Source organism: Phaethon lepturus, unplaced genomic scaffold (genome assembly GCF_000687285.1).
Source record: "Phaethon lepturus isolate BGI_N335 unplaced genomic scaffold, ASM68728v1 scaffold23307, whole genome shotgun sequence".
Classification (NCBI taxonomy): Eukaryota; Metazoa; Chordata; class Aves; order Phaethontiformes; family Phaethontidae; genus Phaethon; species Phaethon lepturus.
The window spans coordinates 58,103-83,723 of record NW_010551561.1 but is presented as its reverse complement, the minus strand read 5'-3'; the positions used below and the strand labels follow the sequence as shown (position 1 = coordinate 83,723).

The 25,621-nt window shown below is 42.4% G+C and overlaps 1 protein-coding gene across 1 annotated transcript in view; it reads left to right on the top strand.

Annotated features, from left to right (window-relative positions):
- Positions 1–25,621, top strand: part of LOC104623775 (protocadherin-15-like) — a 127,145-nt gene that overhangs the window by 69,128 nt on the left and 32,396 nt on the right. Inside the window, exons 9-11 of the mRNA XM_010290960.1 lie at positions 9,169–9,384; positions 13,483–13,571; positions 25,442–25,618. Coding sequence (XP_010289262.1) covers positions 9,169–9,384; positions 13,483–13,571; positions 25,442–25,618 — 482 coding nt within the window. The remainder of the gene's footprint in view (positions 1–9,168; positions 9,385–13,482; positions 13,572–25,441; positions 25,619–25,621) is intronic.

Sequence of the window (25,621 nt, the reverse complement as noted above, 5' to 3'; positions counted from 1 at the left end):
GCTCTTTTAAGTATATTCATTAGAATATAAAATCCTTTTAGAATAGGGTAATGTGTTGTCTTGCTCTAGACTTTCAGAAAGATCTACTGTAAGAAGATAAAAAGGAAGCTTGAGCTCAGAAGAATGCCACAGCTCATTATTAAAAAGTCACTTTTAATTAGAATTAAGTTGGTTAATGATACACTATATGAATTATTCTGTACGAATATGACTGTTCTAAGGCTAGTGTCCTCTGAAAGCTGATAAGTACTAATGTCTCTAAGAAAAAAATAAAAGGAATATATTTATTCAAATGGAACCTTTTAACCAAGGCTTTAGTCCTTGCATCTTAAAGACCGTGTTTATATCGATAATAGCTCTGCAGGAAACGTGGAGCTGTGTTAAATACCATTTCTCTTGAAATGATAGCTGAGGCCGATTATCACGTCTCAAATCTACAGGCAGTTTCACACAGCCGGCTTCTTAAGCCCGCCCATTTCCCCCAAAGCCTGTCAAGGATAAACAACGCACAGATGAGATCTTTCGAGCCCAGGCTGGTGGTTTGGTGCAAGACCAGAGGGTAGTCAGAAGCCATGGTGGTAGGACAGCTGCAGGACCTCTCGGTTGCTGGTAATTTGGGTTTCCCTTTCACGCTGCAGCCCTTGCGCTGCACCCGCGGCGGTGGGACGGCCGGAACAGCAAGCTGGATAATCGCTTTAGTTACGGTTCTGGTGGTGCTCAGGAAAAGGTTCCAGGTGTCGGGCAGTCCTGATGGGGACTGGCGTTGTACGTTCTCTTCCCTTTTCTGCAATTCTCCTTTTTTCCCCAGAATTTTTAACATATATAACAGCCCATTTCCATGATTAAGGGCCTTTTCGTGCTTTTTCTTATGAATATGTTAATTAAAAACAGAGGTAATACAACTACTAATTTATTAATTTTGCGGTTTGAGATTTGCTTTGCATTTCATTATATTAGACTTAGTTATTTTGCTTTGCCAGTGGTATTTTCATATAACTCCTGCTTTTCCCCTCGGAATTAGAACCAGACTTTCTTTAGCCACACACACAGTATTTTGAATCTGCTGTATAAAAGCAAAACCAAAATCAACACAATCCTTAGGGAAATTACTAGCGGGAATTGACTTTTCACTATAATGGTGTGTTATTAGCCCTTTCTTTTTAAACATTTTCTGTTACAGCATTAATCGCTCTAGTTTTATTTGTTAAAGTGCATTTAAATGAGGAAATACCAGAGATGCTAATTCTAGTAAAGAAAGCGAGAGGCTTTTTTGTGAATTACTCCTAAGTTTATAAAGGGGGTTTTTCTAACTGAAAATGTTTGCAGAAAAGGAAGCTTCCCAAAATAAATGCCGGTGAATCAAAGTCTCGGGAAGTGGCTGACCCGTATTTGATAGAAGTGGCTCTAATATGAAGCCAGCGCAGGGGTTTGATGATGCTAATAGGAGCCAGTGGAGTCTGAAGTGCAGTTACAGCCTGAAGGAAACTTGATTCTTACAATATGGTTGATCAGATTTTCACTTCAGACTTTGTCTGTGTTTTGTGCCCCTTTCTGATAGGCTTCATAATGGAACCTCATCCTTTGTTACTGTTGGAATATCTTAATATACAGAGCAGCAAAATAAAGCCATTTTCTGCTGCAGGTCTTTACCCTAATGACACACAGGGGAACAGGGATTACTCTTTACTTAGCCATAATCCTTGAAAGCAGTCTCTCTTTAGCAGTTGCTTGCTGAACTAAAGCGACTGGTAGAATAAAGGTTTAAAATTCCTGGGTGTGGTTATGTGTTACATATAGAGACAATACTGGGGTTACTTTTTTGCCCAGGTGCATTTATCCATGTTAAATCTCCAGTTATGTTCTATTCACGCCTAAACTGCTAGATTTCTCTTGGTATTTCCTTCTTCCTTGGGGTGACAGGTAGATCTTCACAGTGGCAAGTTCTCTAAGAGTGAGATTCAACCCTTGGCACCTTGAGGCAGCTTTCAAAGTTTCCCCTTCCCTCATTTTGCTTTTGCATGTACACAGGAGAGCGTCTTCCTTGTAAAAATGAACTGCTTTGCCAGTCACAACCTTTTATTAGTTAGCATATGATTGATGAATCACAGAGAGTAATCCAGAGGGAGAAAACATACTTGGCAGAAGTAAAAATCTACTTTGAAGCCTATCTGCAGTGACAGCAGCACACCCTCAAACACGCACATCTGCTGTAACATCTGGCCTCTGACAGGAAGCTGCTTGCCCTGCTACGAATGATACTACAGTAACTCCAAGCACACAGATAATGTCTTTCACAGAACGTAACTCTAGAATCATACGCTGGCTTGCTAAGTTTTGTACTTTTCACTATTAAAAACAGTACTGTTGTTTTCTTTTGGCAGCGTTCAGGAAAACTACTACCCTTTGTGATTTTTTTCAAATGTAGTATTAGTTTATGCCAGTTACGATGTTGTTTCTGTGAGTCCTGCACAAGCCTTCCAAAATACCTCCTGCAGGTATACCTCCTGCGTTCCCCTGGAGCATTCGCAGTGCCGGATCGTGCCCATCCCGTGGAGGATCAGCAGCGTGATCTGCATTCCCTTGCAGCCCATACATGTAAACTGCTGTATCGAGCGCTAACCGCTATTGGCATAGCAGGAAAATGCTAGAAAACCAATGTTTCTAATTTTTTTTTCAAAATACAAGTTTGGAAACACCTCTCATTCAACATTTTTTTCCCATGAGACAGCCTATCAAAATTGATCCATGTTTCCAGAGCTCAGGTTTTTTGACACCATTGGAGGAAAAATTGAACAGTTCTCATTCACTTTTTTTCCTTACTACCTGTATTTCTTAGAAGTTTCCGTGGAGCTGGGGTTTACTCGGCATGGGTGGGCAATGATCGGCAGTATGCCTAGCAGAGTCCCTTCTTTTCCTCTTCGTTGTCGTACCTTTGTTAAGTATGCCTAACAAACGAAGCATTTAAAACCTGCGTTAATTAATCTTTGGCTCCATGCAGCCCTTACGAAAGGTGATTATTTGACATTTCTCAAATCTGCACATTTCCGCAGGGAATATCGCGGTGTGAGGCGCAACTACGTGGCCGCACAGCCGCAGCGTTGCGGCGGGGCACTTATGCCCTCACCCGGAGAGACTTGTAAAAGCAATGCCATGTGGCGATAACACTGGTACCGTCACCAAACTTGCCGGTAGGCTCACATGTTTGGTGGCTTGTTTGGGATGAACATCGAAATCTTCATTAACCGTAGCCCCTGAAGCTATTGCATAATCATCAGACGATTACAGTTTTTATCGTTCTCAGCGTGAGCTAAATTCAAACTAGTTAAATGCAATTGTTAATTTTAAATGTTTTCCAGTCTCCCTAGCAGGGTCACCCTTAATCATGAGCCTGAGGTTGCTAACAGGGCATGTAAAATAAATGGGACTGGGCTGTTGGGTTTTTTTCTTCTTCCTAGCTTAGTGCCACTTAGCAGATGGCAGGTTCAACTGTTTCCAATCAGTTGCTGGCACATAAAATAGCTTTGAGAACAAGACCACTTTTGCCGGTAGGAATTTACAGATTGTTGAATATTTTCAGTTCTGAAGCCACATCTGCCATTCTACTGTTATAGAGGCAGTTTTACTTTGTGATTTACCGACACTTAAGCCAGGACGTTTGTTGTAGCTATTGCAGTTTTCCTCTTCCCCTCCCATATTTCTTCACTACTGTGCTCTTTTATGCCGTTACCCACCTCTAGCACTTTTGAACTCATGCTCATCAGCTTCCTGTTGCCACAGAACTGCCTCAGAGTCCTGCAGCTTTGCCTCTCCTGGCATCTGCTCCTCCAAGTTACCGTCCTGTACAGACCTCTTTCCACCAAATTGTTAGCTGTGGGCTAGTTGGGTGGCCTCCAGGGACAGCTGCTGGGTGAAGCGCTCAAATGCGACCCACGTCTTGTGTTAGTTACACCGGAAAAAACGCGTACGCTAGGACAAACCGTAACTGGCTACAGAGGCACCACTCAAGGGATCTCTGTCACTCCTAGTTTTCAGCTCATATATTTTCATCTCTTGCCTTCCAGACATGCAGCCTGACTCAGCTCTAGTAAGTCCTATATATTTCCATAGTGGGGATAACTCTTTATTCCCTCTCAGTCTTCCTAAAGCTGAAAACCAAAGTACCCTGCTGCTCCCTTTCTGTTTTAAGGCAACCGATGTGTTAAAAGCACTTTTTGTCGGCAGCAAAGCAGCTGTACCCTTCATCCTGTTGCCGCTGCCGCAGTGCCGGGCTGAATTAGACATCACTTATCGGAGAGCGAACCCGGCGCCGACAGCGTCCGTCTCTGCTACCTCTGCAGTGCCAGGAATTCTAACGTTTCCAATGACTTGCTGCGAGTCGTGCTGGCAGTCCGTGTACACCAAGAACGCTTGGCGTACTGGTCTTTTTGCTCCAAGAGAGATAGCGGCCAATAAAGTTATAAAAAGTAACTGGTAATGACTTTGTGGTAAATATCCTCAATGTTAGGGCCTCGAGCAGCATGTTTCAGCTGATACCTGGCTGGTGCAATGTGCTTTTGTGGTGGGGTTAGGGAGCACCCCAGCAGCTGCACCTCTTCCACCGGGCGAGAGGATGGGTGAGGGCTGGAGGCAGCGCCCGGTGATGCCAACGAAACTCCATTTGTGTGGGTGCGCTCACGCTCAGCTGCAGGGGGGTGAATTTGGCCTGGCAATGCCTAAATCATACATATTTATCATAGCTCAATCATAGCAACTCAATCATAGCAAAATTTAGGAGACATCTGTATTTCTTGCACACGACAAAAGGAAGATATACTGCTGTAATATTAAGATTAAGTATAGCTCTTTCTCTTCTTTGACAGTCATAACGCAACTCTTGAGATGTCATATATCTCTCCCTAATGAAGTGTCAAAAATATTTACCTTCAGGACAAATTACAAAAATAGCAAACATCCTTACTCTGTATTAAAGAAGTTGCTACATTAATGTCAGCAGCTCACAAGCTCTCTCTGGCGGTCCTGCAAAGCTGAATGTTGCACTGTGTCGTTAGGTTTGATCAAAGCATAAATAGTGGTGAAAAGGGGGGAAATAGAGACAACAAATTCAAAATATTTGAAATTGAAATCTGATGATTCTTCCGAGTTCCTCAGGCTGTTTTGCACCTGGCTTTGTTCATCTGTGTGTAGATGGTTTCTGGGATGGAAATAGCCTGAACTGTAATGATACCGAGGCCACTGATTCCTCTGGAGTGCCACTGAGTTCTCAGAAGTTCTGAAAATTAACTAGCTTTGGGCATCTGAATGGCAGGATTTTAGAGGCTGCATGCTTAAAATTTCAAAATGCCTCTTCCACTGGAGTTTCTTGCATTAAACTCAACGTCAAGGCTTATTGTTACGTTATTTTATTGTTATTATTATTGTTACGTATTAGTTACGTCTAAGCAACTACAGTAGGGCGACGATTGTTCAGAAAGGCTGACTCTGTTTAATGTCTGTGCCTGCAATATTGATACCCAAATTTGGATCCAAATTTTGTTTGTCCTTAGTTGCACACAGATACAAGCGTGAAATACTGAAGGTGAGATTGATGTCTGTTGTTACTGAAACAAACTTACTATTAAAAGTCGTATCTTTCTATTGAAATAAAATTTCTTAATATTAAAAAAATGATAGGCTTATGGCCCAGCTGAACAAGTCTAATGAATCCATTTTAACAAAGAAATTGGCTTTTTATCGAACGGCTGCAGTGCTCGTCTCGCAGGGCACCTCCAGGGAGCCTTTGGCAGTAAGCCGGGCAGTCGCTGTAAATCCTGTCTCGCTACGGTGAAGACCCCAAAGGAGCCAGATCAGATAGTGCTCTGCTACCTGTGCCTACGTGCCTTGTGCCAAAACACATGCTGTGTTGTGGTTACGGGTTGTGGGTTTTTTTCCCCCAGCTCCATTTACCAACATGCAAAGTTGAGTCTGGATAAGCCAGTGGCTTTTGCCGACATAGACCTCTTGTATGTTGTTCATGGCTTTAAACTGGGCTATGTTGTACAACCTGCACTTGCCTGGTCTTAGATGCACGTACACAGTGATTTGTGAGGTATGAGGCAAAGCAGCGATTATTTTTAAAAGTTACCTGCTCTGCATCACCATGAAATCATTTCCGAAGAGGTTTCCTTTTAGTCTCTCGAGCAACGTGTAGGTGATCTTCTGGATGGGTGGCACCAGATGTTATCCCCTGCTACTACAGGCAGAGGCTTCCTGATCTCTTTTTTGAGTACATGGAGGTTGTAAAGCTCTCCTAGAACACAGAGGCAAAATTCATCCGAAAAGCACCAAGAGAAGCTACTTTGAATGTCGCTCTAACCTACAGTTTGCATATTTTCAAGGATGTTTTATTTCTGTTATCATGCCAGCTTTAAATGTTTCTTTAGTGAGAGTAATTTCAGTAGTAATAGTAATCACGTGGAATCGTTTAGTTGTAATTTTAAGATTTCCTTTGCATTTGGTTAAGAACAGGTACTTGAAGTGAAATACTTGATTTTCAGATGTGTGCAGGGTGCCCGTGCCCAGGCAGGGGCTGAGGGGTCTCTGAGGTGAGGCTGGTGCTGTCCTGGGCCGGGCACAAATGGTTCCAACAGCCCCGTGGCCAGGCACAGCTGAGGCGATGTTTTAATTTTTGTCTTTGTTTCTTATCATCCAAATCTGTTTCATATGGCAGTAAATGCAATCAATTTTCCTCAAGTTGAGTCTGTTTTGCCTGTGACAGCGATTGATAAGTAAGCTCCCTGTCTCACCTCAAGCTGTGAGCTTTTTTATCTTATTTTCTCCCCTGTCGTGTTGAGGAGGGGGGTGAGAGAGCAGCTGGGTGGGCCTCGGGCGGCTGGCCAAGATAACCCACCACAACGCACTAATTTGAGAATACCTCAGATGAAACCGCGGTGGGAGTGAGAGTCCAGTAAGGTCACTGAAGTCGCTGCGGTTGCTGGAGCAATGAATGTAACCTGTTCCGTAATTTAGGCATTTATGCATTTCTTAAAAGGGCTGACTTGAGCGCGGTGCTGAGCACTGACATTTGTCTCTCAAATAGCGATGACTGCTGGCACTTGCGGATCAACCTCATTTTTAGGTACAGCCGCTTCCCTGTGCCGTGTAGCACGCCTTCAGATTTATTTGTTCCTTCAGCAATTTACTTGTCAAAAGGAAAGTCAAAAATGAGCCTAGTCCTGAAAATCTACCTGTCAAGCTCCTGTCTGCTGGCTCCGTGATGTTTTGGGGCTGTAGTTACCCACGCCACTTGGGTAGCAGGAGTGCTCTGGAAAAGCTCACCGATAGCTTTACCTTTACTGACGGACGGAAAGGGGTGAATTCCAGAAAGCTTTTAACGTGCCCCATCTTTCCTAAAAATGCTAATAAAGGGGTTTGAGATCACCCAAGAGGCAGTAATCTTGATTTTAAAAGCCTTACAAAAAGCTACAGAACCAGAGAACAAAAGCACTTTAACACATTTTCTATTTACGCTTTTCGCAGCCAAGCCAGATAAAGCTTTGTCAATTCAGAGGAAAACAAAACATTTACAAAGGACCATTTTAAACAATTCCATCTCCATGATGAGTGTCAGCCAGGGTCATTGAGGGAGCTCATCTTTTGGGCACATTGGTGTGCTGTGTGAAACTCATTTGCTACCCCTAGCTAAACCGGCCCAGATATTATTTCTTAAGCGCTGTATAGTTCTATCTGTTCCATCTGGTCTTATAGCAGCCGGAGTAGCATGGAAAGAATGTCCAGTTTTGAGTACCTGGATCATTTGTCTGGCACGGGTATCTCTTGATGGTGCCCAATGCAATCCCTGTGCTGCGTGGACTCGCTTGTTGTGTCTCCTCGCTGGTATTCCCTGAAAATTATCAGGAAATGAAGACAAAACAGGAGTTAGTAAAAGTTTCCACCTTACAGAACTTGTTCACTGCTGGTGAGGAAACAATTAATGATGATTAACAGCCGTCTATTGAAGGCTTAACGACCTTGCACTGATAATGCTTTTTTAGATGGCAGTGGCATATCATGGTAAACAAGCCTTCACACTGCCATTAAACCGTGACCAGAGTGTGGTTACCCTTACTGGCTTTAAGTCGTAGCAAAGTGTGGATTTTACACAGACCTGCACCTTTTTGAAGTTAAGGGTGTTTTTTCTCCAACATGAGGTGAAGCCACAGGCTTAAGAAGTTGTGCCAATATTTCGATAAAAGCCTGCTAATAGATGCCGAAGTGTCCCAGACGCTGAGGCAGTGCCCAAGCCTAATGAGTGGGCAAACGTACAGGCGGTAATTAGCTACCGTCTCGCTGACCCCGTCCTAGACGCAGCACATGAAAGCATTCTAAGGGTCCTCAGAAACACTCCCGCCTGACAGCGGGCACTGCCTTTTGAGCAGGAGCATGGTTTGTACGAAGGAGTAGGTCTGGAGAGGCCGGAACGGGGCCGTGCGGGGTTGTCGGGCACCGGGAGGTGAAATAACAGCTCCCGGGGCTGCCTGACGGACAGCAGGACTGCGTCCTGCTTCGGCGGCAGTTCAGCAGCGGGAGCACGCCAGGGCAGCCATGTGTCCTACCCGGACCTCTCATCAGGTCCGTTGTGCAGCACTGCAGGACCTTTACCCTTTTTTTTTTTTTTTTTTTTCATTTTTTCATTAATAATTATTCCAAAAATAGACGTGCTCAATCAATGAGGGTGCAGAATGTCGCTAAGAAGGAGGAGGACCTTCTTGTGTAAGTTTGTGAATGCGTTGCTGGGGTTTTTTTTCTTTGGTATTTAATATTTGTCAACAAGAATTTAGCAGTGGAGGTTTCTCAGAATTAAGCTGTTCTTACCTGTTCAGTTTGTTGCAGACTTGTAAAGTCCATTTATATTTTTCTTCTCTTTTTTTCTTTTTCCCTTTTTTTTTTCTGGAGCAGTAGTGCCAACCCAGGAGAAAGAAATTGCTGGAAAAGCAAAACTGTATGCAGCAAAGTTAAATGAACCATTTAAAGTAATAGCAATATCTGCTCTCCGGGATCTAATGTTTTAAATGTCAGAGCGGAAGAATTGGCTGGACCAATATGCAACTTTATTTATAAAGGACAAGGTTAATGATTCTTTGCATGCATATTTACTTTATTTGCCTTTGCTTGTTTTCTTTTTCCTATTAGGCTCATGATAAAGACACTGGGAATTACAGTGCCATGCAGTACAGACTCATCATTCCACCAATCAAGGATGGTAAAGAAGGTTTTGTGATTGAAGCTTACACAGGGCTAATAAAAACTGCTATGCTGTTCAAAAACATGAGAAGATCCTATTTCAAGTTTCAGGTCATTGCAACTGACAATTACGGAAAAGGACTGAGCAGCAAAGCAGAAGTACTTGTAAGTATGAGCCAGGCATTATCTTTATGGAATAACTCCTGAGGAAATTCAAACACCACGTAAAGTTTAATTCCAGGCAGACCTGTAGGAAGGCCATAAACTATGTGTACTTAATCTTTTTAAGTCACTGAAATAAAGCTGCCTTTTTTTTTTTTTTTTTTTAACCAAAACCATTTATGACCATCTGAAACGTGTTCATGTTTCACGGCAGAGATACTGATCTCAGTTGCCACTCTAGACATGATGGTCAGTATTTTACTTATTCAATGAGCCGTTGTTAATGGTTCAATTTAGATTCTAATCGTTTTCATTAAACGTGGACCTAAGTTATGTTCTGGGTCTTCTGGGCTCAGGTGGCAGCAAAGAAAGTGCTGGTTTTGTGCATTGCAAGTATAAAGCGGGTCACATCTGCGTGGTCGGACACAAGCATTTACAGGTCGTCTCCACCTATTCGCTAAGCCAGGAAGGTGCAGCTCCCGTACCAAAGCGGTGAAGCGGGGTTAGCATGGCGTTAAACCCCCATTAATACTGAAAGGTTGCTAACTCGGACTGTGCTCTGTATTAACGTGAGCGCGTAGCTTCTGGGTCGGGGTTAGATCTGGTGTGTCTGGCTTGCAGTGCAGGCAAATAGCTGAGCAAACAGTCTCTGGAAGCTAGAAGTCAGTTGACTTACTGAGGAGAGCCAAGGCTGCCATGGCTTAGTTGCTCGTGTCTGTAAGGGAGACGCAAGGAATAATTTTGGGCTGAGACACTAAGTTTTCGGGGAAGCAACGTGTCAAAAATGGCACCAGCTTTAGGCCTTGAGCTCATGTTTTTGTGCTGAGTAAAGGACACTGACTTAGTCCAGTCACAGAAACCATCAAAGCTAAATTTCTTTAAAGCCCATATAACTTGATGGATTGGATTAATATTAGCATAATGTCGTGGGGATGAAGTGCATTATCTAGTTCATGGGAACACTGTCAAATGATACAGATGATAGCCATAATACTTGGTATATTGAGTTATGCAGGAATTCGGCAAATAAACATAATGTATGATGTCCTCATGCTTGACCTCCCAAACCGATAGGGCATTCTCATGCAATTTATGCTGTAATAGTATATTAAAATATAGCCAGAAGGTATCGACATTAAAATTAGAAAGTGAAGTATGTCTCATTAATTTATAGAGGCATCTTTAGGTTGTCTGAGTGAGTGATGAGCATTCCGGTACAGTGTTTTTGAGCAAGGCGTGAAAGCTTAGGGTGGCTGTAGATACAATTACAGACTGACGCCATCCCACCATGAAGGTTTGGGTTTGCACTGGGCATGATCCGTACGTGAGGATCCTTTCTAACTAGACTAAGCTGTTCCTGGGCTTCATGATTTGAACAGAATTGATCCTGCTCTCACTGCGGCGTCAGGTGCTCAGATTGGGAGGTGTTAATTCCTTCCAGTACAAGCTCAAGATGTGCACAGAGACAAGGGAAATGAATTTAATTACTGGCGTGCAAAAGAGCATGGTGTGGGGGAAGATGCAGGGGACAGTCCATGTGACATCTGTGGATCTGCAGTTTGGTTCCGTCTGAGGGAATTTCCCTTTTTAGCCTCTCTGAGGTAAAAGAAAGAAATAAGAAATTACATTTTAAAATATGTTTGCTGCAAGTAAGCACTTAAAAGGTACTAAGTAAGTGTGGATAGTGAATATTCACTATGATACCATCAAATGTTTGTTGGGGCTTGGGGGGTCCCAAGGCCCCTTCCTCATTCAGCTCCCAGCATAAGCTACTCCCAGGAATCCATTGATGCCGTATAACGATCGAGACTGAGTGTGGGCTCTGCCTTGCTTGATTTAAAAATTGGAATGTGCCTCGTGAATGAAGCATGGGATCAAGGGGATATCGCTCACGGGCTAGTGGTTATCAACAATTATATGTTTTCCCTGCCTCTGCTGAAAACTTCCAGTTTGTTGTGCTGCTTATTTAACTCAACCTGGAACTTTCCTAGTTCTCCGCAACGTATTCTTCAGATACTTACGGACATGAGACTTCTGAACATGCTGACTTCCAGCCCTGTAATTTAGGCTGGTGCCTGCTATTTAGCATCACAGGACCTGGCTGTGTTTCTGCTCAGTAGACTAGAAGTAGCAAAAGCTTTCTAGGGAACGGTGGGTCAGATGATCCCTGGTGACTGTACCCCAAAAAGCTTCTAAAGAGCGGTGACAGTGGTGCCTCAGGAAGTGCCTTTGCTTTCCCACACCTTCCACCTCTGCTCCCAGCATGCTTCCGTCTCTCCTCGAGTGAAAGGGAACAGTTTCTCCCCACAGCTTTTCTTACGATGTAGTTAAATTGGACTTAGTTCCTCAACTTAATGCTATTTTTAATAATTGAAAACTGAAAGCCTTTACAAAGCCTTGCATAGCAAGCAAGTTAATGTTACTGTGGAAACCTTAACTGTTTCTTGATTTTTTTATCAACACCCTTGTTTAATTATAGCTGGTCGTGAATGTGTGTTTGTTTATATTTTTGTATATGAACAGTAGTCATAACTGTGATTCCTTGAATATCAAAAGAACTATTGCCTTTTTTTAAGCGTTGCATTTATGCAATACTCGGTACGTAGGTGCACAGTGGTTGCTTGAATTGGCTGGTGTAGTTAATTCTATTAAACTGTTCATTGCCTTAGAGTTCCTTTCAATGATCTTAGTCTAAAATTTATTGTGAGTTCATAATAATTCTGTTTTTCTTACACAGAAGTCTGTACGTGCTGATCAGTGCAGCTGATGACATTTCAAGAACATTTAAATATTTAAAGTTGAATTAAGCTTCAAAGCTGGTGAATCAGCGTTTGATGTGAAAGTATATTATAGCTTGTCTGCTGAAGTGCTTACAGGGCTCAGACTTCTCTTTTGAAAATCAGGGGTTGGTTTTTTTTCTTTTAGAACTGAATGAGCTAACTTTGATCTTTTAAATTTCTTGGGTTTAACATTGTCCTACTTCTCCAAATTTACCTCCAGAACCCTCTATAGGGAGTATAGGTCTGGGCTAGAACATTTGCTGTCATGCCTATATGGACAAGAGTCACGTTTTAAGAAATGTTTTATTTTCTCCACCAGCATGGGAAGTAACTGTTCCTTTCACAACCTATAGGGGAGGTTGGGTGTGCGGGTCAAGAGAACTATCACAAAGTGCAGAAATACTTAAAAGGGAGGAAAAAGTGTGCAATCATTTTACTGGAAGGCAGCCTTCTCTTGAGATAAAAATAGCTCAAAGAGACTGGATCAGGAGATGTGAAACAGAGTTTGCCAGTTCTGCTGAATCTGATGCATGCGTGTAGTCCCTTCTGCACACTGACGACCCAACCTGTGGCTGAGAAACAGAAGAGTTATGTTGCTGTGGTAGTAGAAAATGCTAATGTGAGAGATTTGTTCTGAGGTCAGATGGTTCTTTTGTGGAATCCTGGGGTTTGTTTTTTGTAGGTTTTTTTTTTTTGAAACAAAGCACACAAGTATTGAGTGTATTAATGAGGCATTTTTCATGTCCTGCCCTTTTAAATAAAAGTGCAATTGTCAAAGCATACGGTTATGCACCGGTTATGCCATATAGAAGGAGAAGCCAAAAAACATTGGAAATTAAAATAACTTTAACACTGATGACTTCAAAATAGATGAACGATTTCCTTTGTGATTTTCAAACAAAGTGTCATTGATTTAGTTGAATTAATCTGGTATTTGCATTTACTTTGGTGCAAACTGCATATTTCCAAGGTTGGATTTTCTGCTCTTAAGTGATTTTGAATATGGCACGTGGGAGATCCATGAATCTGTAAGTAAAGTCTAAACTACGAAGAACGGGTTTCGTAGTCCCTCCCTTAAAAAGGTGTAATGGTGATGCAGTCCTGCAATTACGGTTCCAGTTAAATCTTTGCCTGTTGTTTATTGGTTTTGGCTGCCGAGCAAAGCAAGATTCCCCAGCTCTCTTATTTGGAATTAAAAAGAAGATAAATCCATACATCAGGGCATGGCTATGAAGGCAGGAAAGTAATTATCCCATTCTTTTTGTATAGGGAGGATGTGACGTGTGGGAGTGCCAACTGAATGTCGCTCTTTTGTTTCCAGGTGTCTGTGGTCAATCAGTTGGATATGCAAGTCATCGTCTCTAATGTTCCTCCCACCCTTGTGGAACAAAACAAAGATCAACTCATAAGGTAATAAATTTATTTACTCTACAAATATCAGTTAATTCACTGGTTTTGTGTTTAGATTCAGCTAAAGGGAATGCTCCCTTTATGCCATTATCTCCTTTTTTGTCAAAAGACTTGAAAATGAGCAAGCGGGTGTTTTGATGGGGAGCGCAACTGCCTGAGTGACAGCCCCCCAAATCCACGTTTTGCCCTTCCTCTGGAGAAGGCAGAGGTACAGCACTTCTTTGCTTGCGCATTTGCTCACTTTGCAGGCTCAAGCTAGGTTCAGAGCTGCCCCTGATACAGACCATAGCGGAGCCTCCAAACACTGAGCACAGAACCTGCATCTGTCAAAATCCGGGGTCTAAAACGAATAAAGTGCCTCTCCAAAAGGTGGAGGCAGTGTGTCTCAGTGAGCTGTATTGCTTCACTATGATTTTATTTGGGTGATGTAGCTGTAAGGGAAAGCAGAATTTAGAAAATTTATACTGGTACAATTAATACCACTAACATCACTACCTAAAACTTTAATGGCAAAAAAATTGGTAACAGGGTGTCATTATTCAGGCCTAGCAGGTATAAAATGTTGTGATGAGGGGACGCGTAATTGGAAACATTAATGCTTTGCAATAAAAGTGAAGTATTTTATCATACTGGAAGCCAGCTAAAATCTTACTGATAAAATATGTTTTAATAGCGCTCATATACCACAACATCGTCAGCTTCCAGGAGTCAGGTTTTCACTTTTAGCTTCTTTTTGTAAGACAAAGGCAATTTTCGATATTTTGTGTCATTGGGCATATAACCATGAATTAGACAATATGGGAATACTATAGAAAATAGTTTAAAAACAATCTTTGTATTCTTCTGTCACTTCAGTCAGCGATGAATGGCAGTTCTCAGATTTCAGCGGCTCTGTTCTGTCCTGACTGTTGTCATACCTTTACTTCTCCACGGCGGCCAAAATACATTAGGGTTGATGATATAATCACTCATCGAAACAGAAGTGTGTTGTCTTTAAATGGCTCATGTCTTCACTGGGCTAGGGAAAAATATCGACGGATTTGCTTTTGGAGATTTAGGACATGCTCCCCTTTTCTCTCTCTGTTTTGAGCCACGCGTAAGTCAGCTCTGATAGATTCTAATGTCAGAAACGTTAATTAAAGTTGTTCAGGCAATAGTCGGTATTCGCAGGGACTCCATTTCCTAGGGCTAAGAATAATAGAGGAGTCTGCTTGCTTTGCACTTAAGATCTAGCTTTCCAAAAGTGTCAGGTGTTGGTGTTGGCTGGAGAGGCGAAGAAGAATGTATCTTTTAGTGACAGTAATACGAAAGTTTCCTTCTGCGTTGCTAAGCCTTCAAGTTCACCTCAGCATGCTGGACTGTGCAAACTTTTCTTCACCCAGTACCATGTAGCCTTCTTCAGCTTCTGTTTTCTTCAGTGGAGAAGACGAACACGTGTTCTGTACCACGTGTTTCTATGTGACATGGCATAGATCTCATCTTAAATTGAACTTAGGCTGTGTTTGAGATCCTCCCGGTTTTGGATTGTCCTGAAGCCAAAGGAGCCACCAGCAAAATACAGACGGGCTCTTGCAGAAAGGGGTTTGAAAACAGGGTGGAACAAGCCTGGCTTGAATGAATAGTGCCAACCGCGTGCCACACGTGCTGTGGGACTGCGAGCGTGACTGCTGCGGCGCGTGGCATGGCAAGAACAGTAAGAGCAGATAGCGTCTCGCGCTTTCGCCGTCCCTGCAAAAATCCCCTTCTGCAAACGCTGAAGCAGCTTGTTCCCAGCTCCCAGCAGGTCTCAGCAGCGTTCAGGGCCTCAGCAATGGATTGTACCGTAACCATACCCTCACTCCTCCGGGGCCCAGAGGAATAGCTGGCATATCCTGCCGCAGTCTTGGCAAACGGCCCAGAGCCATGTTCCTCAGTCTCCGTGCTCCAGAAAAACTCTTTTTTCTGACAGGTTGGAGTCTTTTAAAACTTGTTTCGCACAGTTCTGGCCCTTGTGCATAGAAGTCTCTGACAGATGTGTAAATATTTCACAGTGAATGAAGCTTTTGAATGAGCATAGAAATAAAAAAACATGGCCAGGTTTTGAATTCTCACAATGAGCTTGGGAAGACTTTACCTTCACGAACACCCTGACGCCAGCAAGTGAGTATAGCGTAAGAATTTGACTTCTAAGGATAGGCTTTCAAGGACAACCTTTGCAAGGAGAGATTGCATTAGCTTGTTTTAAAATTGGCACATCCTTTATTGAATATATTTGCAGAGAGCAAAAGTCTCAGAAATAAATTTTACATATTTGTCCTTTTCTGATTCACCTAGAAATGTATTTATTTCATTGCCATCTTCAAATTTCTTGTGTTTTCCTCCTAAAGTTTTAAGGAATGCTATTTCCCTGTTTTTATAAAGGCTCTAGTAAGTCATGCAGGACATTAAAATAATAGGAATTTGTGAATTTTCATGCACTATATGAAAGATACAACCACAGGCAAAGGGAAACCAAGTAATTTGGAGACCTTTTCAGGCTGAATTATTTTTGCCCTAAGAGGTTTCTGAGCCACTTTGAATAATGCACTAGTTTATAAAATTAGAACACTTTGTATAATTCATTAACAGATAGAAAGACTATATCATTAACTACATTAGTCACTACAGACGTTATGCGGCTCTTTCTACTCTTTTTTGGCACTGGAGTGATAGTAAATATTAATCTGTGAAAATACAACATTTAACCGCCAATTGCAATACTCGGTGATGGGGAATGTCGAGGAAGTGGGTAGTTGGGCCATTTTTGAAATCACAGTGATTTTTCACAATAAAATAAATAGCGATTTAAACAACTCAGGAGAACAAGTTATGACAGATTCTCCCCAGCTGCCTGTAATTTTCACTAGAGAGTGGATATTAAGTATTAAGAAATATATAATTCAGTTCTTCCCCACTGAAAGGGCTTACTCAGCATAGCCCTGAGATGCCTGTTGGTTAATGGTCCCAATAAAGGAAGCATACCACAGGAGAAAAGGCTTAAAACTTGGCTATCTACTTGGCTTAGGAGTTTGGGCTTTTTGAGGGATACAACGGGCACGTCTTCAGCTGACATTTCTGCTAATGTCATGTTCCTTTGCAGTCGTTCAGTAAGCACCTCGGGTTTCGTCCAGCTGCTTTAATTTCATCCACAAGCTTTTCATATCCTCTGGACTGCACATCAACGTCAGATTTGCCATTTCTCTCACCCACTTTAATTATGTCTGTTCTGATAGGTCCATTTATGTCTGCTACAGAAGATGGCAGAGAAAATGGAGTGAGGCCTAGGGAAAATTCAGTGCGTGTTCCTCTCCTTCAGAAAGCTTGGTGACGGCAGACAACAGTGTTCTTTAAATATGGCAATGCTTGTGAGTGCTTACTTGTTGGGCAAGGAGCAGCGTTTCAGCTAGCCAACTTCATGCTCAGAGCACCTAGTTCTTTGCTTCTCACATGACTGCAGCTCACACCTCTAGCTAAAATCAGATACTCCACATTACCACGAGAGACCTGTGTTTCATCCCATGGATAATAGAAATGTCTTGTGACTTAAATTCCTTTGAACACGCTTCTATAGATGGCAAGTCATTTTCTCTGAAACGGAATAATGGAGTGGCTCAAAATGAGCGCTTCGATGAAATACTCCATAGGCAGTCCTCTTGAAAAGGCAGTTTTAAACCCTGCAAAATTGAGGTAATATGCTCAGGGAACTCTTTGTTTTCCTGAACAAAGCTAGCCAAAACCATTTGGGCATTATTTTCAATGTTAATATTAACCTTTTCTGCATTGTGTGTGCTTTCTGAGCCGATCAGGTGATTAAAGAAAACACATTTAGCTGCACTTGAACTGCTCTGGAGTTGTTGAATTATGATATGAGGATTGTCTCCTCGCTTTCAAAAATCATATGAGGTGTCCCATGTTCTTCTTTCCTCCCTGTAGTGAAAAGCGAGCCTGGAAAGGACGGAGTTTCTTTTCCGTCCGTAGAAAGAAAATCTCTTAGTGGTAGTGTAGGAATCTTTCATGGGAAAAGCGGGTCTGATGGAATGACCTCATACTGCTACTAAAATGTGCATAGATACAACACTAGGAAATTGCTTTATTATTTAATAATAAATTATGTAATAAGTATAAATTTTTAAACACTGAAATCTTGACTCCCCACATCAGGAATTTTCTGTAGTCTCCTGTATTTTCAGTGTGGTCTTGGTGGTGATTTCCTTTTTTAATATTTTGACTAGGTGTGCGTCGTGGGCTTTTGAGCCTGCCTTCTCTCTGCATTGCTCTAGCTTTTTTTGCTTTCCTGGGCTGAGGAATTTAGGTGCGTGCAGCCTCCCGGCCAGACCCTCCTCTGGAAGTGGAATCCAGGTGCAGATGTTCCCGGGTATCAACTATATCTGTCTTCTGGATGTTCATGTGTATTGTGTGTATCTTAATAGAGGTTATTTCCCTTCTTTCAAGACAAAATTACTGGAAATAGCATATGTGATAATTCCAGGGAACTTCTCTTCATGTGTATTTTGGATTGTGTAGTCTGCAATCCTTTAATACCTTAAGGCTTATAAAAGAATGGAGCAGTTCCATAATTAAAGAAATTCTGCACTCAAACCTCGAATGCAATGCAGAAGTGACCAGGCAGTTTTTTTAGCAGAAAATCCAAACGTTAAATCAAGTGCTGAACCTTGGAGATGTACCAAGCGAATGTCTCGGAATACAAACGTTCAGCCTGCTAACTTAATAGTTTGCATATATAAAGTTGACTGCCATCGTTTCTCAAAGGAGTGACTGCTCCGCTTTGCTGCATAGAGACTGTGGTCGGCTTAAAAGAAATGTCATCATATATACTATAGCAATATATATTGCTATAAATTATACATCACATGCACATTGTACATAGTATGTATTTTTATATATAATCATAGTATATGAGATAATATATTTTATATACAGGAGCTGGAACTCACAGTCCTCTCTTTAGAGAAATGTTTCAGAGCATGGATGATTTCCCTTCAGTTGTGTTTTGCCGTTGACAGTATAGCAAATGGTGTTTTCTAATCTCAGGTGCAGAAGCCAGTCGGTGGCATTGAAAAGGGACAGCTGACATGAGTGCTTTACGTGGCACTTGTGTATATTGTTGTATTTTATTTCTTAGTTCCCGCTTTCGTTTTTGTTAGAATGTCGGTACGTTCGGTAGTTGGGAGGATGAGTGGGTGCCTCTGGAATGTGTATGGCTCTGTATAATGACATCGGATGTTATGAGGCACGTCACTGGGTTTCCAGCGTTCTTGGTACCTTCAGTAAAGCCAGACACAACTCCCCCTCGGAGGGGCTGCCTTAGAGGTGCTTGTTTGGAAATGCAGTGCCTCTGAAAGCACTCTTGACTGTATTAAAATATTCAACCTTAGTGCATCAGTATTTTTTTCCTCTCCTCAGTCCATGAATGAAAATGAAAATGAATGGAAACGAGCGTGTCTCTTCTGCTGGACGTAGCTGCAGTACATAGATTACTCAAGACTCGTTAGTTCTCTCATAGCAGAAGTACCATTCCGTTGCTTGCTTTATGATTTTTTGCCATGTAATTACTGAATTAAGCTTAATCACAGGTGACTGGACTTTTTGCATATTGGGGTGGTGGCACTGAACGTGCCATTAAGCACTCTCCACAGCTAGCCCTTACTTTCCTCCCCGTTGTTAGATGTTCGTTAGCCACAGGTACTGCTGTAGCTGCCTTGTTCTTTGCCTCGGCACTCTCTGACACTGTTACACGGGTTCCTTTTGCTCCTGGCCCTTCGGTCCACTTCCCCTCTGCCTCTTTTCCTTTCACTTCTTAGCACTGTGTTGTTTCATTCTGAATTCAATTGCAAGATTAGCAAATAAATAATAATGAGATTAGAGGGACGTTTCGCACCAACTGGCCGCATCGTATTTCGTATCCAACTTGCATTTGGCTTTGCTTGGAGAATGCATGTCCTGTAGTTCTCGCTTTGCACAGTATTTAACAGAGCCCATTCCCTTTCTTAGCTGCTCTTAGCCTCCCTCTGCCGTAATCAGGATGATTAATAACATTAGACTACCTTTATTAAGTTAGGTAATAGAGACCAAAGCTTGTTCAGCTCCAGCTTTTCCACTGGCTACTTCCACTGCCAGCTGGGAAGCACTGGTTCAGCGATCTCCTCCTCCCTCCTCCTCTCAATAATACCGAATGTTGTTCTGCTAATGTATTTTCTCTGAAGTACAATAATGCAGTGTGTGGCTTCTCAGATAAAGCCGTAAACTTCTGCTTTATTCTGAAATTGCTTACTATGGCAGTAAAAACCCTTTTGTGCTGAGATCTGAAGATAGTCTTCTGGGTCAAAGTCAAGATGTCTCTGTCCATTACTCTTTGGGCGAGTGTAGCGTAATGTTCCTTCTACGACTGGGAAAACTGATACTGAAATAAAAAGTTGGAGTGCGTGTAGGTTTTCTGGAGGACAGGATTGTACATGATGAGCACAAAAAGAAGAAAAGAAACTTTGGCAATATGTAAGAAAGCAAATTTCCTTTATGGTGGTGCAATCCCAATATGCTTTTATAGGATTAGGGTAAGTATGTATAACCACATTGTCTCTGGGTTGTTTTCTAAATAATTTAGATGCTATTATATGCAAAGTAAATTGGCTCCGTGGTGCTCCTTCCTGCTAGATACATGCCTCGTGTGTGACATAAAAGTAGAAATAACCTCTGTCAAAAGGCTATTTTATAAAGAAGGAATGGTCGTAGGCTTGAACTAGACTCCACTTCTGGCTTTTTTATTCTACATTGCAGCACAAAGCAGGCAGACTTAGCTGACGAGGAAGAGTTTCTTGAGTTGTGCTGGCAGCTCCAAAGCAGCTCGGCGCCTCTCCAGAGGCCACAAAAATAGTATAACCTTCCTTGTGCTATACGTATGTTGTAATAAGGCATCTGGGAGCCGGCAGCTGCAGCCCAAATGCATCGCCCCCAAAGCTATCGCTAAGTGCACCGGAGGGGCTGGAATTGGTCCTTACCTATTTGTGAAAGTACAGTTGAAAATCCAGCAGTTCAGTTGTCAATTATTAACCTTGCAAAAACACAACACAGCCAGAATTCGGCTGAAGTTGAGCAAAATTTGAGAGCATGTACTCGGGTTAAATGAAACATCTGAAAAGTCTGTATTGATGTGTACCGGCAGAGCTGGATGCCTTGTTGTGAAATTCGCTTACATTTTCAAATACCTAGAATGTAAATTCATTATTATTACTATGTTGTTTTGGGGACCTAGGATTTTCAGTGGAGGGGCCAAAAGTTATGCAGGATATCTGGTCTTCAACACCTGTAGCTCCAAGTCTATGCTACCAGTTATTTCAGAGTCCTGAAAGAAAGAATGGATTTTTTTTTTTTTTCATTTCTTAAGATATTTTTATGTGCCTCAGAAACACAGCAGGCTATCGAATTACTAGAGAATCAAAACATTTTTTTCCCCATAGAATTTCCTGCTAAGAAAATTGTGCAGTAATTAAATCCAGGTACTGGTGAGGATCTAAAATGTTCTGCAAATGGAGTTGTTTCTTTTCTTTGTGTGCTGGTTCAGAGGATATGCACGCAACGTAGCAGTTCGGCTTGAGGGTTTCAAACTATTGGAACGTTGCGGTGCTCTTTCAGGCCATGTCGTGCATCTCCGCCAGGGACAACAGAGGGTCATTAAACCTTGCTGCTGACTTACCAAGTCGTACACGATGACCGCTAGTCTAGGTGAGTTGCCGTTGCTGCCGGGTCCCACGCGGCTGCTTGCATAGCTCGTATTTTGAGGCGAATTCTCTGACTCGTATGGACTTCCACATTAGTTTCCAAAGAAGCTTCCGAGTGGTCCTTTGCACCTTTCCCAGTAGCAGGATCTCTCCCATGCTGGGGCGTGCATCTGGCATGCCGGTTGCTGCGGCTGTGGGGAAGAAGCAGCACGATGCTGCGATGCCAGGGCACGCCCCTTAATTTAGGCCTGTGCCCAGCAGGGTCTTCTCGGCCTGTAAGGGGGTGCAGCACCCTCAGCCCTGCCGTGCGGCATGATGCCTCAGGGGTGCGTATCAGCTCACGGACGTAGCGCCGAGTGTGGCCCGGAAGCGTGGTGCCTTATCCCAGATTGTGGGTTTTGGTCTGCTGGTTTCAGAAGTGCTCTGGGAAGCAGAATGCCACCAGCTAAGCGACAGCTCAACAAACCAACATACCTGTATTTTTTTTGCCTTTCCATTTCTTTTGCATCTAAGGTGAAGAAAAATCATCTCTGAGTTTTTAGCATATATCAGGGCCACATTATGACCTCAGTGACAGTGAAAATTGTCTTGTCCTTCATTTCATTTCACTGGTGTCGCTGATGGGAAGTGGGAAAGCGATGGCAATGAAGATGCGCTGGGAGGCATTTCTGTTCGTTACGTCTGCAGAGCTACATGGGGTTAGAGCAGTAGGAAAGTCTGGTCGCCTGTTGCTGGTTCTACCTCTCACCACACCACTGTTGGGAGGATGGTAATTAACCCTCCGTGCATTAACAAGTGACAGACTAATTTTAAGCTAACTTTTGCCGATAAATGCAGCAGAACTGCAGATGCTGTCGTTACTTAAAGTATGCATTTAAAAAATTGGCTCTTGTGAGTGGTACAAGTAGGTGGCCACTTTCAGTAGAGTTTCAAAACACCACAGTGTTTTCAGCATCACGAGTTCAGCTGAGTGACTTTTAAAATAACTCTATGGGGAACTGCCCTATTTTTCAGTGCATTCTTTAATTGCTACTTTTTGGTCTTCAGTGCATTTTTATTATGTATTTCAACCTAAACATGCAATTTGTGTGTTTCAGATGAAATATTACTGTCACTCCCCTATACTCTGTGGTGTTTCTTGCAACGTCAGTTAAAGCCAGCGGCTACAATGTTCTGATTTCTCATAGTCAGAAAGTAGTATGCTATTTGTTCTTCAATTTTAATCAAGTTTTAGACAAAGATATTCTCAAAGGCAATGAATTCCAGCAGAAGCCATGCCAGGAATTTCTGAGAAAAGGGAATGTTGTTACCAGTTCTGCTAAAAGCGACCCTACAGTACAGGCTGCCAACCTTGCAGGGCGTTTCTGCCTCGGGTTCTGTGCGAGGAAACAAAAGCGTCCCCCCCTGCAGCAACAGAAGATGATTGTATTACTAATGAGGCAGGTGAATCTTTTACATACTTGGTCTGTCTGAATCCTTGTGCAAAACGCCGCTCTGAAGACAGTTACGGTTTCTTGTAGTCACTCACATTCGCGTAATGTTGGGGGAGGGTGTTGTAGTAATCTGCATAACCCAGATCCGTTCTGTCAAGTTTTGCCTGGGAGAATTATTGTTGCTGAGGTGCCTGTGACAGGTTATCACCCTAGCTGCCAGAGAAGTGCGTGCCAGAAGCAGAGATGAGTAGAGTTTACTGTATCTGCGAACAACAGGAGTGCTTGTTTAGAGTAGCAGTCAAAGTAGCAATGTGTCAGACAATCCACTATTTTTGTTTTCCCTATAAAAATGGCTCTGCACTAAGGGTATATATTCACTGCTAAGCTAGGACCTGGGTCTGACAGACCTGGATTTTTCAAAATCTTATAGAAAAGCTTCTGTTTTCTTTCACACAAAGAGCAGAGAAACTGGATGGATAAATGTGGAGTCAGTGGTCTTGAAAAATTATGAGACGGTGATACTGCTTTGACAGCATTACTGCTCTTTCTTTGGAAATCTTGCGTCAGGAGAAAAACAACAGCAAAATGTAACCTCAGCAACAGCAAAGGATTTTGTTCAAAACAACAAGTGACTTTAAGAAGTCATTGATGTCCTTTTTTGAGAGACTTGTCTTCGTCCACACCCTAGTGCATCCTTGATATATCAGGCAGCATGTTCCCTTTCGTTCCCTTGTTTTTGCCTCCTAACTCAGCCATTGCTTTTTGATTTGATATTCCAATCACATCAATTAGCTCAGAAAATCTGGTGTTTTCCCGTAACTCATGGTTCTGATGAAGTGCTTAGACTTCCAGCTTCTCGTTTGTTTCTCCATGCTGCTTTGCCCTTGTATCCAGTATCGATGATATTTGCTTTTGTGCCTTTGTTTATAAAACTCTCTGTGGGCTTTAACTGAACCCTTCTCAGTCCCAGTCTGGAAACCTCATCATGCCGTTAGCAAGTCTGTTGTGCAAAGACGCTCCTCCTGTTTTCTCCGACACATATTCTGTCGCTGCCCAACAGCCGTGGTTAAAGCTCTTCTGACGGCACTCTCTAAGCAGCTTTCCATTTTCCTTCTGGCTCCATCCATTCTTGCCAGAGTTGGGGTCTCTACCGTCTTGGCTGCCAGCCCCAGCTATGGTCTTGCTGGGAGTACCAGTTCTCCCTGTGGCAAACAGAATTTGAAGGTCATCCAGCTGTGCTGCAACGCTTCTAAACGTTGGGTGCACAGTGCAGCCGATACAGAGCAGCAGTCTGCTACAGGCACGCAGCAAATTTCATGGGGCCCACTGGGGTAGCAGATCAGACAAGGAGGAAGCAAAAGAATAAATTTTTTTAAAAACTTTATTAAGGTATTGTCCTTTCTAGAGCAGTTTATTAGAGCAGTAGTAAGTTAGGCTTATAACTTCCCGTAAACTCTCCGTATCAGAGGTACGAGTGTGCTTGCTATCTGTGCAGAAACTTTTCAGGTCCTTTTCCTATCGGTTCTGTGCTTCTGCAGGCACGCTGAAGGCATTTCAACCTGGCACAATACCTGGCACACGAGTATTTTTTGTTTGTTTGGAGGGACATTCTGCAAAAAGACATCCTCCCTTTGTCGTTTTGAATATTTTACAAATAGCCTCACACGTTAGCACTTCTCCCATAAAGAGTTCTGCATGGAAAACTGTAGGAAAATATGAGATTTTTCATTTAGAACAAAGGCTTCCAAAAGTACATACTAAGACGTCTGCGGACAGTCAGTCGTCAAAAAAAATTTTTTTTTTAAATTAATGAATATTCCGTAATAAAGAAAATGGGTCACGTGACAAGAATTAATAAAATGATCAGTAAATGTCATCTTCTCTAACAAATTTTAATTCCCCAGAATTGCGTTTTATGGCATGTATCGACACGTGCGATTTATATACGTATCTGCAGTGTGTGCCATTCTCTGCTCTGGCGGCTTGTAATGAATCCTTCTCTTTGGAAAAAGAACAGATTTGTTTTGGTTTATTGTTGATATGCCCTTGTTATCTCGGGCATAGCTGCCGCTGAATTCCATCGACCTATCTTTCTTCTGCCTGTAGAACGTCTGCAGTTTATTTTATTTTTTTCCTGTGGTAAATGTGTCCGCTCGATACTCCAACTCTCTTATGGCTGTAAAACTTGCTCATGCCTTTTGGAGTAGCAGGTGTTCTGGCACCTGATATGTTGTGCTATATTGGAGGGCCAAATGAGATATGCCACCAAAAATGGCTGAAGTAGTTGTTTCTGTGGGTGAAAATTTATTGTATGCACCCTGTGTAAGGCTGGAATCCTAGAGTTCTGAAATCATATAGCTTAATAAAGGGGTGACAGGGTTCTTTTTGTGAAATACAGATGGTGTTTCCCATGAGCCATTTAAAACTCAACTGATGTCATAAATACAAAGAGCTAGACTTAAGGACACTATTTCTGGTGACCTCTCCTAACACTGCTAAGCTTTTCCCAAGAGTTCAGCAGTTAAGAGGTTGTATTGGAGCAGAGATTTTTTTAAAAGTGCTCTGAAGGTTACCGTCCTTCTAGGCCTGTGGTTTTTGTCTATTAGTATCTCATTTGGGCTGTTGTCAATCTTGATCAGAACAAATAAATCACTGCAGCTTTCTGGCTCCATCTCATCCGTAGGATTTTGGAACGCTACGTCCAAGATCAGATTCCCGGTGCAACGGTTGTGGTGGAATCTATCGGTGCGCGGAGGTTTGGGGATGGGTACTCTGAAGAGGATTACACCAAGTCTGACCTCATGGTCTACGCAATCGACCCGCAAACAAATAGAGCTATAATGAGGAATGAACTTTTTAAGTA